Source organism: Oncorhynchus masou, chromosome 10, assembly GCF_036934945.1.
Source record: "Oncorhynchus masou masou isolate Uvic2021 chromosome 10, UVic_Omas_1.1, whole genome shotgun sequence".
Taxonomy (NCBI): Eukaryota; Metazoa; Chordata; class Actinopteri; order Salmoniformes; family Salmonidae; genus Oncorhynchus; species Oncorhynchus masou.
Genome location: NC_088221.1, coordinates 10,714,472 through 10,735,750, shown reverse-complemented (window position 1 = coordinate 10,735,750; position 21,279 = coordinate 10,714,472). Strand labels below are relative to the sequence as shown.

The 21,279-nt window shown below is 41.9% G+C and overlaps 1 protein-coding gene across 1 annotated transcript; it reads left to right on the top strand.

Annotated features, from left to right (window-relative positions):
• Nucleotides 1–9,930: 9,930 nt before the first annotated feature.
• LOC135547115 (mitochondrial chaperone BCS1) lies at nt 9,931–14,885 on the top strand. Its single transcript, XM_064975812.1, has 7 exons — nt 9,931–10,759; nt 12,473–12,612; nt 12,781–12,975; nt 13,115–13,178; nt 13,437–13,609; nt 14,208–14,325; nt 14,426–14,885. Exons 1-7 carry the CDS (start codon nt 10,440–10,442, stop codon nt 14,676–14,678), a joined length of 1,263 nt encoding a protein of 420 aa, XP_064831884.1. The 5' UTR covers nt 9,931–10,439; the 3' UTR covers nt 14,679–14,885.
• The last annotated feature ends 6,394 nt before the right edge of the window (nt 14,886–21,279 follow it).

Genomic DNA, 21,279 nt, shown 5'->3' with positions numbered 1-21,279 from the left:
ACATGATTCACGGCAACAACATGAACAACGATTTTGAATAACTAATACCTCATTGTTTTATCCGTGACATTAGTGTCCCGATAGCAACTTTAAGACTTCCAGTTTTCCGGGTTGCCTTCAAAATAAAAGTATTCGGTAAAACGCTGTGTATGATACGATACGGTAGTTTGGTGGTGACACCTTATTTGGGAAGGGAATGGTTGGAAGGGAATAAATGGAATGGCATCGAACTCATAAAACACATGGTTTCCATGTGTTTGAAATCATTACATTCATGCCATTCCAGTCATTATTATGAGTGGTCCTCCCTCAGCAGCATCCTGTGAAATCAATATTTTTTGGCAGCTTTGCATAGTCATAGAGCAAAATGTTAAAATTCGTACAAAATTATAACTACAGGATCCTATCACATTTATTTATTTATTTTCCAGTTTGCTTGAGATGTATTCCTGGATGATTATATGGCCAAGTGACTTACAGTCTCGTGTCTTATCCTAGTAGTATCCTGTAGTGGCTGAAAGCCTCGTGTCTTAACCTTGTAGCATCATCTTGTGGCTTAAAGCTGATGGGGGGTCACCTTGGGGTCATAATAGGGGCTGCACAAAATTTTTGATGTATTATAATAATTGATTATGTTAATGTTGTATTAATAGAAGGGGAAGGGCTATAAGACCCCTCCCTCACTACATCAATAGAGTCCTGGACTACAGATTAGCAATATATATATATATGCATTATAAGGTTTAATATTGTTCCACAGTTCTTTTCTAGCCTCTGCTTCTTATAAGAAACAGTCTGAGAGATGTGTGAGTTATTGCAGTCAAAACAGGGTGTCTATGAGAAAGCGCCTCAAGGCTAAAAGAGATTCATAGACACAAAACCCTGGGGAGTGAAAGAGATAAGAGACAAGTCAGACTACTAACCAAACGTTTAGTTTTGGAAGGGGACTGTGTCATGTGGACTGCTGCTGGCTTTTTACTCTGCCCCCTCCATAGCCCCCCAATAGAGCTTGCCAGCTGGTAGTCTTAAAGAAAACAGAAATGAATTATCTCTGGTTCATTCAGCCATTCCTATGGGGAAAGAACAGGGTTTTGGGATAAACACTGAAATTAAGACTGAAGTCATCTTATATGTTTTGTTCTATGAGATAGTATCAATCAGTTAACATTACCTTTATGAATTATGAAGTCTTTTAAGTTTTTTCTGAATACATAAATGCTTCAAAATTCACAAAAGGTAACATTAGCTGATGAGCTGAAGATTATTTTATTAGAACAAATCGTATAAGATCTCCAAAGCCTGTGTTTACCAAAGACCTTATTTTCAGTGTTTATCTCAAAACTCTTCAAAAATTCTAGTCTTTTCCTCATAGGCTTTGTACAACAAACCATGGCGGAGTTAGTGCCTACAAAAAGACACCATTACTATTGCTTTCTATGCAATATACTGTACTGGACTGTCTACTACCTGTCTCAGCTAAAATGAGATGGGAAAAGACTCAGTAGGGTGAGTTTGAATTAAAAGCTAAGTCATATGAAGCGTTAATGGACTTCAACTGTGGTCAAAACAAACGGCTTACAATGGGGTGCCTGGACACTATAGGGCTCAAATATAGCACTGTGTCATAGGATGCATATGTTGTCATTCCAAAATAGCTTATATTGTAAAAGACATATCTTATAATCTTCCTTCTGGTAGACACTTTGGAAAAAATACAACCTACAATATGTTTATTTGAAAAGTCAAGAGAAATGCAAGTATTCATCACAAGTTAATTAACCAAATTGATCAACAGTTACACAGAAGTTTCAAGTTGTGTCACATGCACAAGTACAGTGAAATGCTTACTTGCTAGCTCTTTCCCAACAATTCACTATTCAATATCAAATATTATAAAGTCGATTATTTTTCAAAACACAAGAAATAAAAAAAAACACGAGAAAGTAAGCTACAGTATATACAGGGTCTGTGGCAGTGCCAAACGTACAATGAGCAGGGATACTGGAGAATTTGAGGTAGTTATGTACAGTGGAGCAAAAAAGTATTTAGTCAGCCACCAATTGTGCAAGTTCTCCCACTTAAAAAGATGAGAGAGGCCTGTAATTTTCATCATAGGTACACTTCAACTATGACAGACAAAATGAGAAAAAAAATCCAGAAAATCACATTGTAGGATTTTTAATTAATTTATTTGCAAATTATGGTGGAAAATAAGTTGGTTCTGGGATTTTTGCTCACCGTTCTTGTGATCATTTTGACCCCACGGGGTGAGATCTTGCGTGGAGCCCCAGATTGAGGGAGATTATGTCTTGTATGTCTTCCATTTCCTAATAATTGCTCCCACAGTTGATTTCTTCAAACCAAGCTGCTTACCTATTGCAGATTCAGTCTTCCCAGCCTGGTGCAGGTCTACAATGTTGTTCTTGGTGTCCTTTGACAGCTCTTTGGTCTTGGCCATAGTGGAGTTTGGAGTGTGACTGTTTGAAGTTGTGGACAGGTGTCTTTTATACTGAACAAATTCAAACAGGTGCCATTAATACAGGTAACGAGTGGAGGACAGAGGAGCCACTTAAAGAAGTTGTTACAGGTCTATGAGAGCCAGAAATCTTGCTTGTTTGTAGGTGACCAAATACTTATTTTCCACCATCATTTGCAAATAAATTCATTAAAAATCCTACAATGTGATTTTCTAATTTTGTCTGTCATAGTTGAAGTGTACCTATGACGAAAATTACAGGCCTCTCTAATCTTTTTAAGTGGGAGAACTTGCGCAATTGGTGGCTGACTAAATACTTTTTTTGCCCCACTGTACCCAATACACACAAATCTCAGTAAAGGAATGGAATTAACAATATATAAATATATGCATGAGAAATGTCAGAGCAACATAGACTAAGATATAACTACTTTATATTATACTATTGCAAGCACAAACTTTATTTTTCATGTTTATAGCTATGGCCATTCAAAGTGCTTTCAAAGTGCTTTCAAATTCACAGGTATTATTACACCGGTTTCCATTGGTTATTGTATCAATTCTCAGTTTCCTTCGAGTTGGCTGAGGAATGTCTTGAAGTTTAGAGGAATCACATTCCTTGCATTTGACAGTGTAGGACTACTTTCAGACCAAAGTGGAGAACCCCTGCACTACTTATCCGGTCATGTGCAACAAGACTAAATTTGTCTTTGTGCAGCAATTTGTTGAGTAATTCTAAACTATAGCACACTGACGACTTTGATGTTTCGGTGCAGTTTACATACCAAAGCTGGCCATGACATGTATAAAATTTCACAAATGGGTATTCTGAAACTAACTATACTGGAAATCGCATAATATGCAAGGTAGAGTAAAGCTTCTAGGTAATTTGATCCAAGACATGTCCATTTTTACAAGCAAAGTCTTTGGGACATGGGTTACATAAAAGCTTGAATTTTAAGAGGCTTTTGAATTCTTAGATATATTTCATGCTTTTGTAACGTTTTTCTATAGGTGAAGGAGAGTCAGACCAAAATGCGGCGTGGCTATTGCGATTCATGTTTAATGAAATAAAGTAAACACAAATCAAATACAAAAAAAACAATAAACGTAACGTGAAAACGGAAACAGCCTATACTGGTGCAAAGTATCACAGAGACAGGAACAAGGACAATCACCCATGACACACTCAAAGAATATGGCTGCCTAAATATGGTTCCCAATCAGAGACAACGATAAACACCTGCCTCTGATTGAGAACCACTTCAGACAGCCATAGACTAAGCTAGAAAACCCCACTAAGCTACAATCCCAATTCCTGTGAAAAACCCCAAGACAAAAACACACCACATACCAAAACCCATGTCACACCCTGGCCTGACCAAAAAAATAAAAACACAAAATAGTAAGACCAGGGCGTGACAGAACCCCCCCCCCCCCCAAGGTGCGGACTCCCGGCCGCACACCAAAACCCATAGGGGAGGGTCCGGGTGGGCTTCTGTCCATGGTGGCGGCTTGGCGCGGGACGTGGACCCCACTCCAACAAAGTCTTAGTCCATCTTCCTCGCGTCCTTAGATAGGCCACCCTCGCCGCCGACCTTGGCCTAGTAGCCCTCACCAAGGACCCCACTGGACCGAGGGGCAGCTCGGGACTGAGGGGCAGCTCGGGAGTGAGGGGAAGCTCGGCACTGAGGGGAAGCTCGGCACTGAGGGGAAGCTCGGGCAGGTAGTTGGCTCTGGCAGATCCTGGCTGGCTGGCGGTTCTGTCAGATCCTGGCTGACTGGCGGATCTGGAAGAGTCTGGCTGACTGGCGGATCCTGGCTGACTGGCGGATCTGGAAGATCCTGGCTGGCTGGCGGATCTGGAAGAGTCTGGCTGACTGGCAGATCCTGGCTGACTGGCGGCTCTGGAGGATCCTGGCTGACTGGCGGCTCTGGAGGATCCTGGCTGACTGGCGGGTCTGGAGGATCCTGGCTGACTGGCGGATCTGGAAGATCCTGGCTGACTGGCGGATCTGGAAGATCCTGGCTGATCTGGAAGAGTCTGGCTGACTGGCGGATCCTGGCAGACTGACGGCTCTGGCTGCTCCATGCTGACTGGCGGCTCTGGCTGCTCCATGCTGACTGACGGCTCTGGCTGCTCCATGCAGACTGACGGCTCTGGCTGCTCCATGCAGACTGACGACTCTGGCTGCTCCATGCTGACTGACGGCTCTGGCTGCTCCATGATGTCTGACGGCACTGGCTACTCCATGCAGACTGGCCGCTCTGGCTGCTCCATGCAGACTGGCCGCTCTGGCTGCTCCATGCAGACTGGCCGCTCTGGCTGCTCCATGCAGACTGGCAGCTCTGGCTGCTCTGGCTGCTCCATGCAGACTGGCAGCTCTGGCTGCGCTGAACAGGCAGGAGACTCCAGCAGCGCTGTAGAGGAGGAAGTCTCTGGCAGCGCTAAACAGGCGGGAGACTCCGGCAGCGCTGGAGAGGAGGAAGGCTCTGGCAGTGCTAAACAGGCGGGAGACTCCGACAGCGCTAGAGAGGAGGAAGGCTTTGGCAGCGCTGAACAGGCGGGAGACTCTGGCAGCGCTAAACGGGCGGGAGACTCCGGCAGCGCTGGAGAGGAGGAAGGCTCTGGCAGCACTAAACAGGCGGGAGACTCCGGCAGCGCTGGAGAGGAGGAAGGCTCTGGCAGCGCTAAACAGGCGGGAGACTCCGACAGCGCTGGAGAGGAGGAAGGCTTTGGCAGCGCTGAACAGGCGGGAGACTCTGGCAGCGCTGGAGAGGAGGAAGGCTTTGGCAGCGCTGAACAGGCGGGAGACTCTGGCAGCGCTGTAGAGGAGAAAAGCTCCGGCAGCGCTGGAGAGGAGAAAAGCTCTGGCAGCGCTGGACAGGTGAAGCGCACTGAAGGCCTGGTGCGTGGTGCTGGCACTGGGCCGAGGACACGCACAGTAAGCCTGGTGCGGGGAGCTGCCCTCTGGAGGGCTGAGGTGTGGAGGTGGCACAGGATGTGCTGGACCGTGAAGGCGTACTGGAGATCTTGAGAGCAGGGCTGTCACAGGACGTGCAAGGCTCAGGAGGTGCACAGGAGGCCTGATGCGTGAGGCTGGCACAATCTTCACCAGCCAACTAACACGCACCTCAGGACGAGTATGGAGCGCTGACCCAGGTGCCATCGAATCCCCGACACGCTCTGTCGGGCGAATTCCATGCCTAAAGCACCAACACAGCAACTCCCTCATAACTCTCTCCTCCAATTTCCCCATTAACTCCTTCACAGTCTCTGCTTCACTCACCTCCAACACAGGCTCTGGTTCTAGTCTCCTCCTTGGCTCCTCACGATAAACAGGGGGAGTTGGCTCAGGTCTGATTCCTGACTCTGCCACACTCTCCCTGTGCCACCCCCCAATAAATTTTTGGGGCTGACTCTCGGGCTTCCTTCCACGCCGCCATGCTTGTTTCTCCAACTCCATTCTCCTGTAACCCTCTTCACACTGCTCCATCGAATCCCAGGCGGGCTCCGGCACTCTCCCTGGGTCGACCGCCCACCTGTCTATTTCCTCCCAAGTTGTATACTCCAGACTTCGTAGCTCCTGCTGCCGCTGCCTGTCACCGCTTGGTCCTGTTGTGGTGGGTGATTCTGTAACAAGGACAATCACCCATGACACACTCAAAGAATATGGCTGCCTAAATATGGTTCCCAATCAGAGACAACGATAAACACCTGCCTCTGATTGAGAACCACTTCAGACAGCCATAGACTAAGCTAGAAAACCCCACTAAGCTACAATCCCAATACCTGTGAAAAACCCCAAGACAAAAACACACCACATACCAAAACCCATGTCACACCCTGGCCTGACCAAATAAATAAAGAAAACACAAAATACTAAGACCAGGGCGTGACAGCTTTTCTCTGTTGATTCGAACCAACAAGGTATTCGCCTATGCTTTCTGCAGAAATGTCCCTCGGTTCCACTATCAGTTGTTTTGTAGTCTACTATCAGTTGTTTTGTAGTCTACAATCAGTTGTTTTGTAGTCTACTATCAGTTGTTTTGTAGTCTGCTATCAGTTGTTTTGTAGTCTGCTATCAGTTGTTTTGTGGTCCACTATCAGTTGTTTTGTGGTCTACTGTCAGTTGTTTTGTGGTCTACTGTCAGTTGTTTTGTGGTCTACTGTCAGTTGTTTTGTGGTCTACTGTCAGTTGTTTTGTGGTCTACTGTCAGTTGTTTTGTGGTCTACTGTCAGTTGTTTTGTGGTCTACTGTCAGTTGTTTTGTGGTCTACTGTCAGTTGTTTTGTGGTCTACTATCAGTTGTTTTGTGGTCCATGAGGATGGTTTTGCCAATGAACTTTTGAATGTTGCTCAGCTGCATGGTTCGAAAGCGATGAGTTCTTCAGACATTGCCCACCAAGGAAATTCTGTTCTGAATGCAGTTTTTTTGTGGTCTACTATCAGTTGTTTTGTGGTCTACGATCAGTTGTTTTGTGGTCACCTATCAGTTGTTTTGTGGTCTACTATCAGTTGTTTTGTAGTTTACTATGCTGATGTAGTGTTTAGAAACATTTAAACAGGTAACGTTTTATCAACTGTGTGATTGGAGAAGTATTCATACTGTGGAATGACAAATCTGTTTCTGAATCAAGTGGTTTGTTTGCGTCTGAGGCTTGTGGAGTTTGTGGAGTGGTTGAAAAACAAGTTCATTACTTCAACCACTCCACAAATTTCTAGTTAACAAACTATAGTTTTGGCAAGTCGGTTAGGACATCTACTTTGTGCATGGCACAAGTCATTTTTCCAATTCACACACTTAAAGAAAAAAATCCATGGTCATCCCTACTGCACCTGATCTGGCGGACTCACTAAACACAAATGCTTTGTTTGTAAATTGTCTGAATGTTGCTATCTGTAAATTTGTATAAAACAAGAAAATTGTGCCGTCTGGTTTGCACAATATAAGAAATTTAAAATGATTTATACTTTTGATACTTAAGTATATTTTTAGAAATTAAATTGATTTTTGATACTTAAGTACATTTAGAACCAAGTGCTTTTTGACTTTTACTCAAGTAGAATTTTACTGGGTGACTTTCACTTTCACTAGTCATTTTGTTTTAAGATATCTTTACTTGTACACAAGTATGAAAATTGGGTACAATGTTAGCACCCTGTGGGGTAATTTTCAAAGATATTGTCCTCTTGTCACGGTCGTCGTAAGGAGGAGACCAAGGCGCAGCGTGGTAAGCGTACATTCTTAATTTATTAAAGAAAGTGCAACACTGAACAAACTAACAAAACTAACCATGAAGCTATTACAGATAGTGCAGACAGGCAGCTAAACATAGAATAAGAACCCACAAATACCCTAGACAAAATGGCTACCTAAATATTGTCCCCAATCAGAGACAAAATGATAAACAACTGCCTCTGATTGGGAACCAATTCAGGCTACTATAGACATACAAATACCTAGACTTACAAAAAACCCTAGACAATACAAAAACTAACATAGCCACCCTAGTCACACCCTGACCTAACCAAAATAATAAAGACAACAAGTGCTGAGCATATGTGAGAACTCATTCAAGACTGTTGGTCTTGCGGACGTGTACACACACAGTTTGACTTCCACCCCAGCCCTGGCAAACACATAATCTGGTAAAATGTTGACAAGACTCAATAACCCTGACTGTACTCTCTGATTAGTTAGAGATTAGTTGTCTGATTAGTTGTGGTAGTGGACTCCCATAGTTCTGCTCTGTTTTTCTCTGAGCTGATGTGAGAAAATGTATGCGGAACTTAACATTGTCAACAGATACTATACAAGATAACTAAGGTCAGGGCGTGACACCTCTTATTTTAACTCTACTCGACTATCGAGAAGGATACATTTGCTTTGCTGCTAGCTCTACAGCACTTTGAGGTTAATGTATCGGTCTCTACCCCTCTAGTGGTCTTTACCGATCATAACCCTCTAGTTTTCTTTAAAAAGACGAGCTCCACGAATCGCCAACTTATTTGCTGGATTCTCATATTGCAGGAGTTTCCCCTTGAAATCAGACATGTCCATGGTCATGACAACTTGTTTGCTGATTGTCTTTCAAGGGTGGGAAATCAATATGTTTTGTGTTTAGCCAGTGCATAGCTCTGGCACATATTTATTTTGACTGCATGTTTTGCCATATTGGCGATGAGTTTTGTTTTGGTTGCACTCATTCCAAGGGGATGAGAGTTATAGTATGTGATTTTACCTCTGTTTCTCAAACCTTCACAGAGTTCTAGGCAGCAATAGAAATACATTTACAAAAAGGGAAGAAAAAATGAAAAATATTGTGAAAAAAAAGTGTGTCAGTGTGTTTCTGTATACACAGTACTAGTCAAACGTTTGGACACACCTACTCATTCCAGGGGTTTTGTTTATTTTTTTGGACTATTTTCTCCATTGTAGAATAATAGTGAAGACATCAAAACTAGGAAATAACACATGGAAACTATGTAGTAACCAAAAAAGTGTTAATTAACCAAACAAGTGAGATTCTTCAGTAGCCAGCCTTTGCCTTGAGGACAGCTTTGCACACTCTTGGCATTGTCTCAACCAGCATCACCTGGAATGCTTTCCAACAGTCTTGAATGAGTTCTCACATATGCTCAGCACTTGTTGGCTGCTGGTACTGGTACTGGTACTGTAAATTGCCCAGTAACAGTGAAATGGGCTACTTCTATGTGAATTAATGAGGAGGCGGAACACACCTCAATTCAAACTGTTGTTAGAAAATACAACTTTTTGAAAATAATTAGAAATTGACAAGTTGAAACAGCCTATAGATAATTAGCAGGCAGCATGGATTGGTTTGAGGACAGTGCGGTTTAACTGTCCTGTTGCGCAATAATCACATTTTGGAAAAGTGAGCGTGCTCGAAATGGTCTTTATGCCATCTTCATCTGAATGTATGATATCGCCTGAATATGACACATGAAAATCTAGTGCATTCACAGTGTCCAGAACAATAACTTATCCATTTAATTTAAGATGTTTGCTTTTCTATCCTTTTCTGAGCGACTGAAAATGTATATTGAAAATATACTAAAAGGCCAGCAACACTCTGTGTAATTCAGTGCTACATGAAATTCCACTATATATACATTCTACCTACCCTACTGAGTATTCTCTACAATACTTTTACTGCAGCACCTAGAATAGGTTTAGCTCTATAAGCCAATATGTATTTCATACAAGGTGATTTGCATTGGGGGAATTTATTTGACCTCGGACCATTTTTAATGCAATTGTCACTTAAATATGAACAAATATAAATAGCTGTTCATGTTTAGACAATTTCCATATATCGTGAATAAATACAGGTTATTGACAGTTTTCTACTATTACGTTGGGGACTTTTATTAGAAACATTTTCGAAATTCCGTGACCCGGAAGTACCTTTTTAGTGTTGCTGACGAGACGCCGATGAACCAAACCACAGCACAGTGGAAATTATATGCCAAATCTGTAGTGTAACAAGGCCAAGGGTGCCATGGTTCTAGGAATGACACTGGAAAGGGAAGACTGTGAGGACACCTCTTTGGGATGCTCATAACGTATGTAATAAGTTTTTGGACACAACATCAGGTGTCTGTGTATTGGTTGAACTCCAACCAATAAAAAACAATAAACAGATTTGATTTACACAAATCCCGAGGTTGTGTCCGAAAGCTATAATATAGCCAGCTAATTAGCTAGCTTTGCACAAAATCTCAAATATTCTGTCTGTTGCTACAACATTCGGACAGTTAAGTTTACCGGCGTGATTAGAGCAAGACATCCAACCAGCCTGAGCCTCTCAGCTAGCTAACTAATAATGATACTGACTATAATTTAGCTAGCTGTAAGAAAGTCTTATTTTTCTTCGAGGTCGAGGTGTTGTATAGCTTCTGAGTAGCCTAGCTACATAGCTAGGAAACACAAGGACCATGCCTCTATCAGACTTCGTGGATGCCTTGAAGGACAACCCTTACTTTGGGGCTGGCTTTGGACTGGTGGGGGTGGGCTCGGCCATTGCTGTGGCCAGGAAATCAGCTCAATTTGGGATGATATTCTTCCGGAGGAACTACATGATCACCCTGGAGGTGCCCAGTCGGGACAAGAGCTACCACTGGCTGCTGAGCTGGATCACCAAGCACGCCAAGCACACGCAGCACCTGAGTGTGGAGACCTCTTACATGCAGCACGAGAGCGGACGTGTACACACACAGTTTGACTTCCACCCCAGCCCTGGCAACCACATAATCTGGTAAAATGTTGACAAGACTCAATAACCCTGACTGTACTCTCTGATTAGTTAGAGATTAGTTGTCTGATTAGTTGTGGTAGTGGACTCCCATAGTTCTGCTCTGTTTTTCGCTGAGCTGATGTGAGAAAATGTATGCGGAACTTAACATTGTCAACAGATACTATACATTAGGATATCTCTTCACAGGTAGAGGGTAGGCACAGTCAGGTCCAAAATTGTCACCATTGATAAAGATGAAATGAGAAATTAACATACTGAGCTATATTGTGTGCTCAAAATATATTTTATACTCAAAGAGAGATGTATTTTTTAATAAGTAATAATTCTTCTAAAAAATATGGGGGGTAAAAACTATTTTTTCAATACCTTTTTAATACCTCACTTTTGTGAGAATAACAGCACTGAGTATTGGGAGGGATTTTAGATCATTCCTCCATACAGAATCTTTACAAATCCTTTATATCATTTGTCTGAGCTTACGGACTGCACTCTTCAATTCAAACCACAGGTTTTCAATGGGATTCAAGTCCGGAGACTGAGATGGCCTTTGCAAAATGTAGATTTTGTGGTCAATTAACATTTTTTTTGTGTGGATTTTGTCTCGCTGGAAGATTGACTTGCGGCCAAGTTTCAGCCTCCTGGCAGAGGCAACCAGGTTTTTGGCTAAAATGTCCTGCTACTGTCTGGGTAAGTTCATCATGCCATTGACCTTAACAAGGGCACCAGGACCAGTAACATCAAAGATCCACCACCATATTTTACAGTAGGTAAGTGGTTATTTTCTGAATATCATTCTTTCGACACAAAACCCACCACTGGTGTGTGTGGCAAAAGAGATGTTTTTTGATGTCATCCAACAAATGTAAACGCCTGGAGATTGCTAAATGCATTGGCACTTGGATTGGAACTGATGCTATGGTCCGTTTACATGAAAATAGAGCTCTTTGGCCATGCACACAAGTGGTGAGTTTTGCGTAGAAAGAAATATGCATATTCATAAAAGAACCCCATACCTACTTAGTGATTGGGGGAAAATATTGATGAGGTTACATATCGGGATATTATTTTTTATGTATCATTTTGACAATATTGCAATATTTTTGTGCTATTTGGCTGTACCTGCACCAAAACTCATGTATTTTCTTCATAGCTTGTTCTCCATCTTCTTTTTTAAATATGGAGCCAATTTGTTTTCAGCACTTTTATTTCCATGACTGATCAAAACTAGTTAGGATAGGATATAGGATTGGAACATCTAATCTTAATGAAATAATAGTATCTCATCGCAATACATATCGTATTGGCACCTAAGTATTGTGATAATATCGTATTGTGAGGTCCTTGGCAATTCCCAGCCCTACTGGTCCCCTGTGGGAATCAAACGGTGCAAGCGCCATGCTCTACCAACTGAGCCACACGGGGTCTTTGTTAAGGTCAACAGCGTCATGAACTTTACCCAGTATCAGGACATTTTAGCAGAAAACTGGTTGCCTCTCCTTCTTTGAGCAATTGTATTAAAATAACATTTTCAATTTTTCAATTTTCACTTGATTTAATTTTTTCTTATCTTTATCGAGGGTGCCAATTATTTTGGACCTGACTGTATATGTACACAGCTCTGTAGCAACACATACCAGAATTTAGAAAAACACTTTTGTTTCAGAGTGTGAGTTGGTAAACTTTGTGCTGACTGCCATCCCTGTTTGAGTGCAGGTATGGGAGGAAGTGGATCCGAGTGGAGAGGACCAGAGAGAAACAGATGGTGGATCTCCACACAGGCACTCCCTGGGAGTCAGTCACGTTCACCGCCATGGGCAGAAACAGAGACGTCTTCTTCAACATCCTGCAAGAAGGTACACTAGAATCATCTAGACAAGTAGACACTGAGAGTGGCCCAGGAAAATGTGCACACAACTTGATATCTGATTTGATTGGCTGTTGCAGATAAGGGAGATTGGCTGTATTACTAGCTTGTGATATGGAGTTGATTGGCTCTGTCTGTCTGTTTGGGTGTGATGCAGCCAGGGAGTTGGCCCTGAAGCAGGAGGAGGGTCGGACGGTGATGTACACGGCCCTGGGCTCCGAGTGGAGGCCCTTTGGGTTCCCACGGCGACGGCGGCCCCTCAGCTCAGTGGTCCTGGAAGAGGGCTTGGCCGATAGGATTGTAGATGATGTGAAGGAGTTCATCGGAAACCCCAAGTGGTACACAGACCGAGGTAATTCCAATTCAGTAATTAATGACAAATGAATAGCTGTTTTGAAATTGAATTGACCCCATTCCTTGTCACCATACAAGCAGATGAGTGTGTGGTTTTGTCAGGGTTAATGTGGTTGTGTTTTGTGTTCTGCATTCAGGGATCCCCTACAGGAGAGGTTATCTGCTGTATGGACCTCCAGGCTGTGGGAAAAGCAGCTTCATGTGAGTATGCTGATGATGGTAGTATGGCAGCCCCAACCTTGCTTTGAAGCTTCGTGTTAGAGGTGTTTACTCTCCACACTTATCTGTATATAATCCCTTATAACATTTATTCCGTTTAAAGGAATAGATCTCTCACAATACAAGTTGACATGATTTTCCACTTACCTTTGCTGTTATCAATTGCCCAGTTTACCGAGATGGCATTAGCCTCCTTGAACTGAATGTTTTGTTGTTGCATGCTCTGTCTGTGTGTTTTAGCACTGCCCTGGCTGGAGAGCTGGGCTACAGCATCTGCCTGATGAGTCTGAGCGACCGCAGCCTGTCTGACGACCGTCTCAACCACCTGCTGAGCGTGGCGCCGCAGCAGAGTATCATCCTGCTGGAGGACGTGGACGCCGCCTTCGTCAGCCGAGAGCTGCTGCCCACCGAAAGTATGTACAGTGGGGAGAACAAGTATTTGAAACACTGCCGATCTTGACGGTTTTCCTACTTCCAAAGCATGTAGAGCATGTAGAGGTCTGTAATAAATCCACAGGTACATCTCCAATTGACTCAAAGGATGTCAATTGGCCTATCAGAAGCTTCTAAAGCCATGACATCATTTTCAGGAATTTTCCAAGCTCTTTAAAGGCACAGTCAACTTAGTGTATGTAAACTTTTGACCCACTGGAACTGTAATACAGTGAAATAATCTGTCTGTAAACAATTGTTGGAAAAATGACTTGTGTCATGCGCAAAGTAGATGTCTTAACCGACTTGCCAAAACTATAGGTTGTTAACAATAAATTTGTGTAGTGGTTGAAAAAGGAGTTTTAAAGTTTTAATGACTCCAACCTAAGTGTATATAAACTTCCGCCTTCAACTGTTGGTTATTTAATGTTTACTTGATTGTCATTCACTATGCTTACTATTGGGACGGTTCGATCAAGACTCTTTACTTTAATAAAGGTTTAATAAAATAAAAACACTACTCTTCCTTCCAGTTCGGTTGCTCTTTAGGACTCATTATTGCATCTCTCTGTCCCACAGGCCCTCTGGCCTACCAGGGCATGGGCAGGCTGACCTTCAGTGGCCTCCTCAATGCTCTGGATGGAGTGGCCTCGTCAGAGGCCAGAATAGTCTTCATGACCACCAACTTCATAGACAGGTATGAGCCACCTTGATAATTAATACAGTATCGAGCAACATTTTGTATTGTGATCTAATCCTTTGTGTATCCTGACTACCATCTCCCTTCATCCCTATAGGTTGGACCCAGCTCTGATCAGGCCGGGCCGTGTGGACTTGAAACAATATGTAGGCCACTGCACCCACTGGCAGCTCACCCAGATGTTCCGACGCTTCTACCCAGCTGAGTCGGCCACAGAGGGGGACCGCTTTGCGGAGAGTGCGCTGGCCACCCACCCCAACATCAGTGCTGCCCAGGTGCAGGGGCACTTCATGCTGTTCAAAATGGACCCAACGGGCTCCATAGACAACGTGGCCAAGATGAAGGAGTGAGGAGACTTAAAGGACTCTGGGAAGAAAGGTCACAGAAGAAGTCGTCATTTGACACGAAAGGAGAAGTTAAAGGGACTCTGTTTGAGATGGAAAAATGCTGTAACTTCTCAAACTTTTGATGTGCTTTTTTATTGCAAAGTCACATACTGAATAAAAGTGAGTGAGTGTAAATTAAACATGTTTTAAATAAAAATCAAAGGCACATGATTAAGTTGGTACTATTGACGTGGTATTTACAGTATATTAGAGATTCAAAGTAAAAGGGTTGTGTCATGTATTACACTCTCCGAATTCTAAGAATTTTGATAATTCAATGGAAATTCTGTCTGAGAAGCCATCCAGTTCACAGAACCACACTTCTATAACAAGTCTCAACTCCCTCCTACCGGGACACACTGCTGTGCAAATCAAACACATTTCTCAAATCCACTCTGCATTTGATTGCAGATTGGCATAAGTCTACCTTCACCTAGGTAGCCTTTCTCATTGGTTGATTTGAGAAGTCTGTCACAATCTGTGTTTGGCAACTGCTTAAGTATTGATGTCCCTAGCTTATACAATGTTATTAATTTGAGGTTGGTTGGTACCTGTATTACTGAGTTTTGAGTTTGGGTACTGCAATATTATGATATAATTACTGTAGAAACTAATCCAGTAATCATATAATGTACTAACAGTCATTGCTCGGAACTGACAAACTCTGAACAGGTCCAAGATGTAAAGTTAAGCCTCTCTACTTCCTCTTTGTAAGAGTAAGCTCCACAGAAAGATACGTTGAGTAGAGATCAAATGTTTAATACGTGCAACGTTTTTTCTGTTTTTTTTTGCTCTGTGTCTTATGCAACCTAGCTGACTTTATTTAGGAAGTGGAGGAGGTCTACAATATATATATATATATATATATATATACAGCAGTTTACATAGGTGTCACTGTTTGGACAGAATGGAGATAGGGTCGCTTCTGTAAGTGTATGTGCCAATCATTTGGGTTTATCACTATTGTATTTTCTCCTTGATTTACAACATAATTGTATACTTTGTTTTTTTTTATTTCAGATGAGTGGTTGTGTCATTTAATGACATTTCTTTGTGTTTTAGTACTAATTACTCTACATTCACCTACTCTGGATACAGTCAAGATGAAGGATCCCCAGCAATTACCCAGCGGGCTAAGCTGGTTGCCCAATGGGATGTTCTGTAGTAAAGGCAGATAGATTCTCCACCCCTTCATATCTCCAGCTTATGGGGCGGCAGGTAGCCTAGCGGTTAGAGAGCGTGCCATCAACCGGAGGGTTGTTAGTTTGAATCCTGGTTCCCATAGGGAAAATCTTGCGGGAAGTGAGCTTGCAACCGGAGGGTTGCTCGTATCAAGTCCTAAATGCCATTGCCTCCCGTTATGCCATTGACAAAGGTAATGAACTCCCCACAACAACAGCTTGTGTGGTTGCCCCCAGCACCTCTCCAAAATCTGTATGTGTGTCAGAGGGGTTGGGTTAAAAGCGGATGTAATTTCGGTTGGACCTATGTGCAATTGACCAAAAAACTGACCTTGATCTTCTATCCATCCATCCTTTTCATCTGATGTCTTGCCATATTTCAGTTTCACACTATTAATTGAATTCCGTTATAATGTCTTTTTTCTCTGAAATAAGTTATGTTTTGCCAGAGAGACTTGTGGCTGCTCTAACCCTGCAGCCAAACTGGACTCAGATATTCAAAAGAGAGAGTGTCATTGTTCAAATATGACAGAAGATGGAGGAGCCACTGACTGGGACTATAAATGGAGATTGAATGATACGTCAGTAAATTCCAATACAGATCATGAATACAGAATCCATTTTGTTTCAGCAGTTTACATGGATGTCTACACTTGTATTGGTGTGAAAAGAGCAGCATATACACATGCCATTTTCAAACTATACACATATACACATGCACGCTCGCAGCTTCACATTTGATTTGTAAGCAATGCTATTAATCTTAATGTGTCAGGTAAGTTTATCTAACATAGACATTAGGATGTTTTAGAAGGACTGGTAAGGCTGATGTAAGATGCTCAGCTGTGAAGTACATTGTGAACATTTCCAATGCATCTCCCCATTACAGAGAGGCCCAGAGCTGTAGCAAATGTTTCAAAATGGTGGCTGAATGTAGGAGACTCGGTGACTGAGCTGTGGGGTTGAGGGCTCTTCTACAGGATGCAAGTTTGTCTGGGACAAGATTCTTCCCATGAATCCCCTGGGTCCTGCTACAATTTCAGCTCTGTTAAACTAACCGATAGAGGAAGATACAAGTGTAAAGCTGGGAGAAGGTGGCTGTTAAACAAGAGACAGCAAAACTCAGTTTCTCTGGTTAGCAGGTCAGTCTGACCTAGTCCCTATTGGTTTCATATGGGCTTCCCCTAACCTTGCTGAAGATGAATCCTGACAGAGTTCAATATGTTAGGAACCAGAGTCTTTCGCTGCGCTGTGAGGTTAAGGAAAGTCTTCATGGATGGAGATTGAAGAGGTTCACGACAGAGTCAGGAGAAGTGACAGGGTGTCGACCTGAGTTGGCTAACATTTGACAAAGTTGCTCTATACCTGTGTAGTACAGCTGTAATTACTATGGTAACAGTGTCATTATCATGTTGTTACGTAGTAGTTTAATAACTACGTTCCAATTGTATAATAATGGGGTTGATGTACAGCATAATATGATTGTTCTGCAGTTGTACAGGTGGTAATGTGACCTTGGAGATTCCTACGCATCCTGTGACAGGGAAAATATGTGACTCTGCTGTAGAAATAAGACTACTCCCTCCCATTCCATCCCAACATTTTATAAAGATGGATCACTCCATCGGGAACCAGACTACAGGAGAGTTGACCATTCCCCCAGCATCAAAGACTGATGAGGGCTTCTACAAGTGTAAATGCCGAGGCTCTGGAGAATCACCAGAGAGCTGGAGAGGTAAGACATTATCTTTGTACACAAAGTTCTCATTGATCCAAATCCACATATATTTAACGTCCATTTAAAACTTGTACTACAATTGCACGTCTGTTATTTCAGAGTCTCCAGCCCCTAGGCCCTCTACTACACTAATTGCCGTGAGAGTGGTTGTGGTACTGATTGTGGCCGTTGATCTACTGGCGCTGCTTATCTGCCTACTAAAAATGGTCAGTCCGCATGGTCAGTCCGCTTGTTTCTTTTCACTTCCAGCTCTGATCTAATGTACTCTATGAATCATGTAAAGCTATGAATATGATGTAAATGTTTATTTTTTTCTCTCAATTAGCCTCCCATGTAATCAATTATCACATTTAGTTATTGAATAGATTAGTAATATTCTAAGGCAGGGGTGGGCAAATCTGATCCTGGAGTTTTTTTTCTTCCCCAGATCAGCTATAACACGACTGATTAAACATGATTGTGGAAGACCTTGATCTATTAAATCGATAGTTAATTACTCAAAACAGTAGTGTAAGTGGGATGGACAGACTTCATACACTGCAGACCTTCCCAGCTTTAAGGAATCAATGGATCCATGACGCCATATTATGCATGGTTGTTAGTGCCCCCTGCATTTTCTAATAGCGAATATACTGGATTAAAGAGTAGAGGGATCATTACTGTCTTTCTAATGCTGTTCAATTATTCTACATGTTAGGTCAGACTAATCCACCACATACAGATGCAATTTACTCTGTGCCGAAGATGCCTGTTGCAGGTAAAACAGAGTCATACACTTAGAAAAAAAAGGTGCGATCAAGAACCTAAAGGGGTTCTTCGGCTGTCCCCATAGGAGAATCCTTTTGGTTCCAGGTAGAACCCTAAAAACTGAATTGGTTTGTTCATTCATTTTCCAGACACTCTTATCCAGAGCAACTTACAGTTGTGAGATTTTCATTTTTCATACTGGTCCTCCATGGGAATCGAACCCACAACCCTAACATTGCAAGCGCCATGCTCTAGCAACTGAGCCACATCATCACACCACAAGCCACTTGATGTCTCAATGTACTCAATTACTGTATTGGTCATTGTTTTTCTTCATGGTGATGGAAAGTCTACAGGTACAAACCTAGATGACCAGCCTATGTACTATACAGTAATATACATTTTCATTAAGTGGTTTGTAAGGATGCAAAATGAATACTGCACAAAAAGTGGTTGTTTTCCATTATCTTATCAAGAAATATCTGAAATTTAATGTGGGTGTTTCGGGTCTTTGCCCATAACTTGGCACCTTTTGATGAAAATGTTTGAGGGCAGGATTTAGTTATTTCTGGATTCCATTAGAATGAAGATCACAGATACAGGGACAGGGCAACAAATCTTACAATTCAACCTATTGAATCCTGCAAGATACCTTAATTATACAAGTACCCTTTTTGCCAAAGCAGAGATGCTGAAAAAGATTTCTTGCCCGTGATACAGAGGTCTATATTAGTCCGCTAATACTAATAAAGGCCCAGTGCACTACCAACACACCTTCAGAGAAATGTACAAGATGTGGTTAGAGGAGGGGCCAGTATTTCAATGATTAGGCTGACATCAACACAGACAACAGAGGAAGCCAGAGAACAGAAGTAGGGTCAGTTCAGGCCCTGTCACCCTTAGTGATAAATTATCATATTTAATCTGAAATGTCATACAAATTGCAAGAACAGATCACTCTGGAGTCAGATGTAAAAAAAAAAAATCTAATTTAGCCTACTAAAAACCAAACTATGTTTCAAGCGTGGTCTGAAAAAAAGAAGGAAATTCTTGCCTATTTCACCCATATAGTGCCTTCAGAAATTATTCACACCCCTTTACACATTTTGTTATGTTACAGCCTGAATTTAAAATTGATTATATTTAGATTTGTTTGTCACTGGCCTACACACAATACCCCATAATTCCAAAGTGGAATTATGGTTAAATAAAGGTGAAATAAATGTTTAAAAAAATATATACAAATATTCCAAAACATGAATCCTGTTTACAAAAAGGCACTAAAGTAATAAACGGTGGCAAAACAATTAACTTTTTGTCCTGCGTACAAAGTGTAATGTTTGGGGCAAATCCAATACAACACTGTTCACTGCCTGTTCACCCCGCTATCATCCAGAAGGCGAGGTCAGTACAGGTGCATCAAAGCGGGGACCGAGAGACTGAAAAACAGCTTCTATCTCAAGGCCATCAGACTGTTAAACAGCCATCACTAAAATTGAGTGGCTGCTGCCAACATACTGACTCAATTCTAGCCACTTTAATAATGGAAAAATTGATGTAATAAATGTATCACTCGCCACTTTAAACAATGTCACTTTTTATAATGTTTACATACCCTACATTACTCATCTCATATGTATATACTGTACTCTATACCATCTACTGCATCTTGCCTATGCCGTTCGGCCATCACTCATTCATATATTTGTATGTACATATTCTTAATCATTCCTTTACACTTGTGTGTATAAGGTAGTTGTTGTGAAATTGTTAGGTCAGATAACTTGTTAGATATTACTGCACGGTTGGAACTAGAAGTACAAGCATTTCGCTACACTCGCATTAACATCTGCTAACCATGTGTGTGTGACAAATACAATTTAATTTAATTTGATGTTATGGGTATGCTTGTAATCATTAAACACTGGTGAGTTTTTCAGGATGAAAAATAAATGGAATGGAGCTAAGCTAAGTCTGCTTTCCACCAGACACTGGGAGATGAATTCACCTCTCAACAGGACTAACCTAAAACACAAGGACAAATATACACTGGAGTTGCTTACCAAGAAGACAGTGAATGTTCTTGAGTGGCCGAGTTACAGTTTTGAATAAAATCTACTTGGCAAATCTATGGCAAGACCTGAAAATGGTTGTCTTGCTATGATCAACAAACAATTTGACAGAGCTTGAAGAGTTTTGAAAATAATAATAGGAACATGTTGCACAATCCAGGTTTGGAAAGCTCTTAGAGACTTACCCAGAGACTTTTAGTTGTAATCGCTGCCAACGTTTCTTCTACAAAGTATCGACTCAGGGGTGAGAATACTTATGTAAGTGAGATACTGTATTTCATTTTCAATAAATTAGGAAACATTTCTAAAAACATGTTTTCACTTTGTCATTATGGGGTATTGTGTGTGGATGGATGAGAGAAATATATTTAATCAATTTAGAATTTAGGCTGTAACACAACAAAATGTGGAATAAGTCAATGGGTATTAATTCTTTCTTTTAGTTTTTGCAAAGAAAGTAGTGTGTAGTTCCAGTAGTTAACTAGACAGCTACATGGCAAAAAAAGTCAACTCAAACACTACCAAGCTTTGAATTTAGTTCAACTACCATAAAGCTATTGCAAAATCTAGTTGAACTACATGTCGTTCACTACTCCCCAACACTGCCCACAGCCCTTTTTTATCTGAGATTTTTTATTTCTCAACACAGAGACAGTGACAGTGGCCTTCTGTTATTTCTCTGTTCCAAGTAAGCATTACTTCCTGTAGGGCTTCTCTTCAACAAGGGGACATTCCTTCTATTCCTCTTCTCCAGTGTTGGAGCTGAAGGGTTAACCTCCTTAGGATCCCAGGGATATGGCCCCTCCCCAGTCTCACTGGTGAAACAG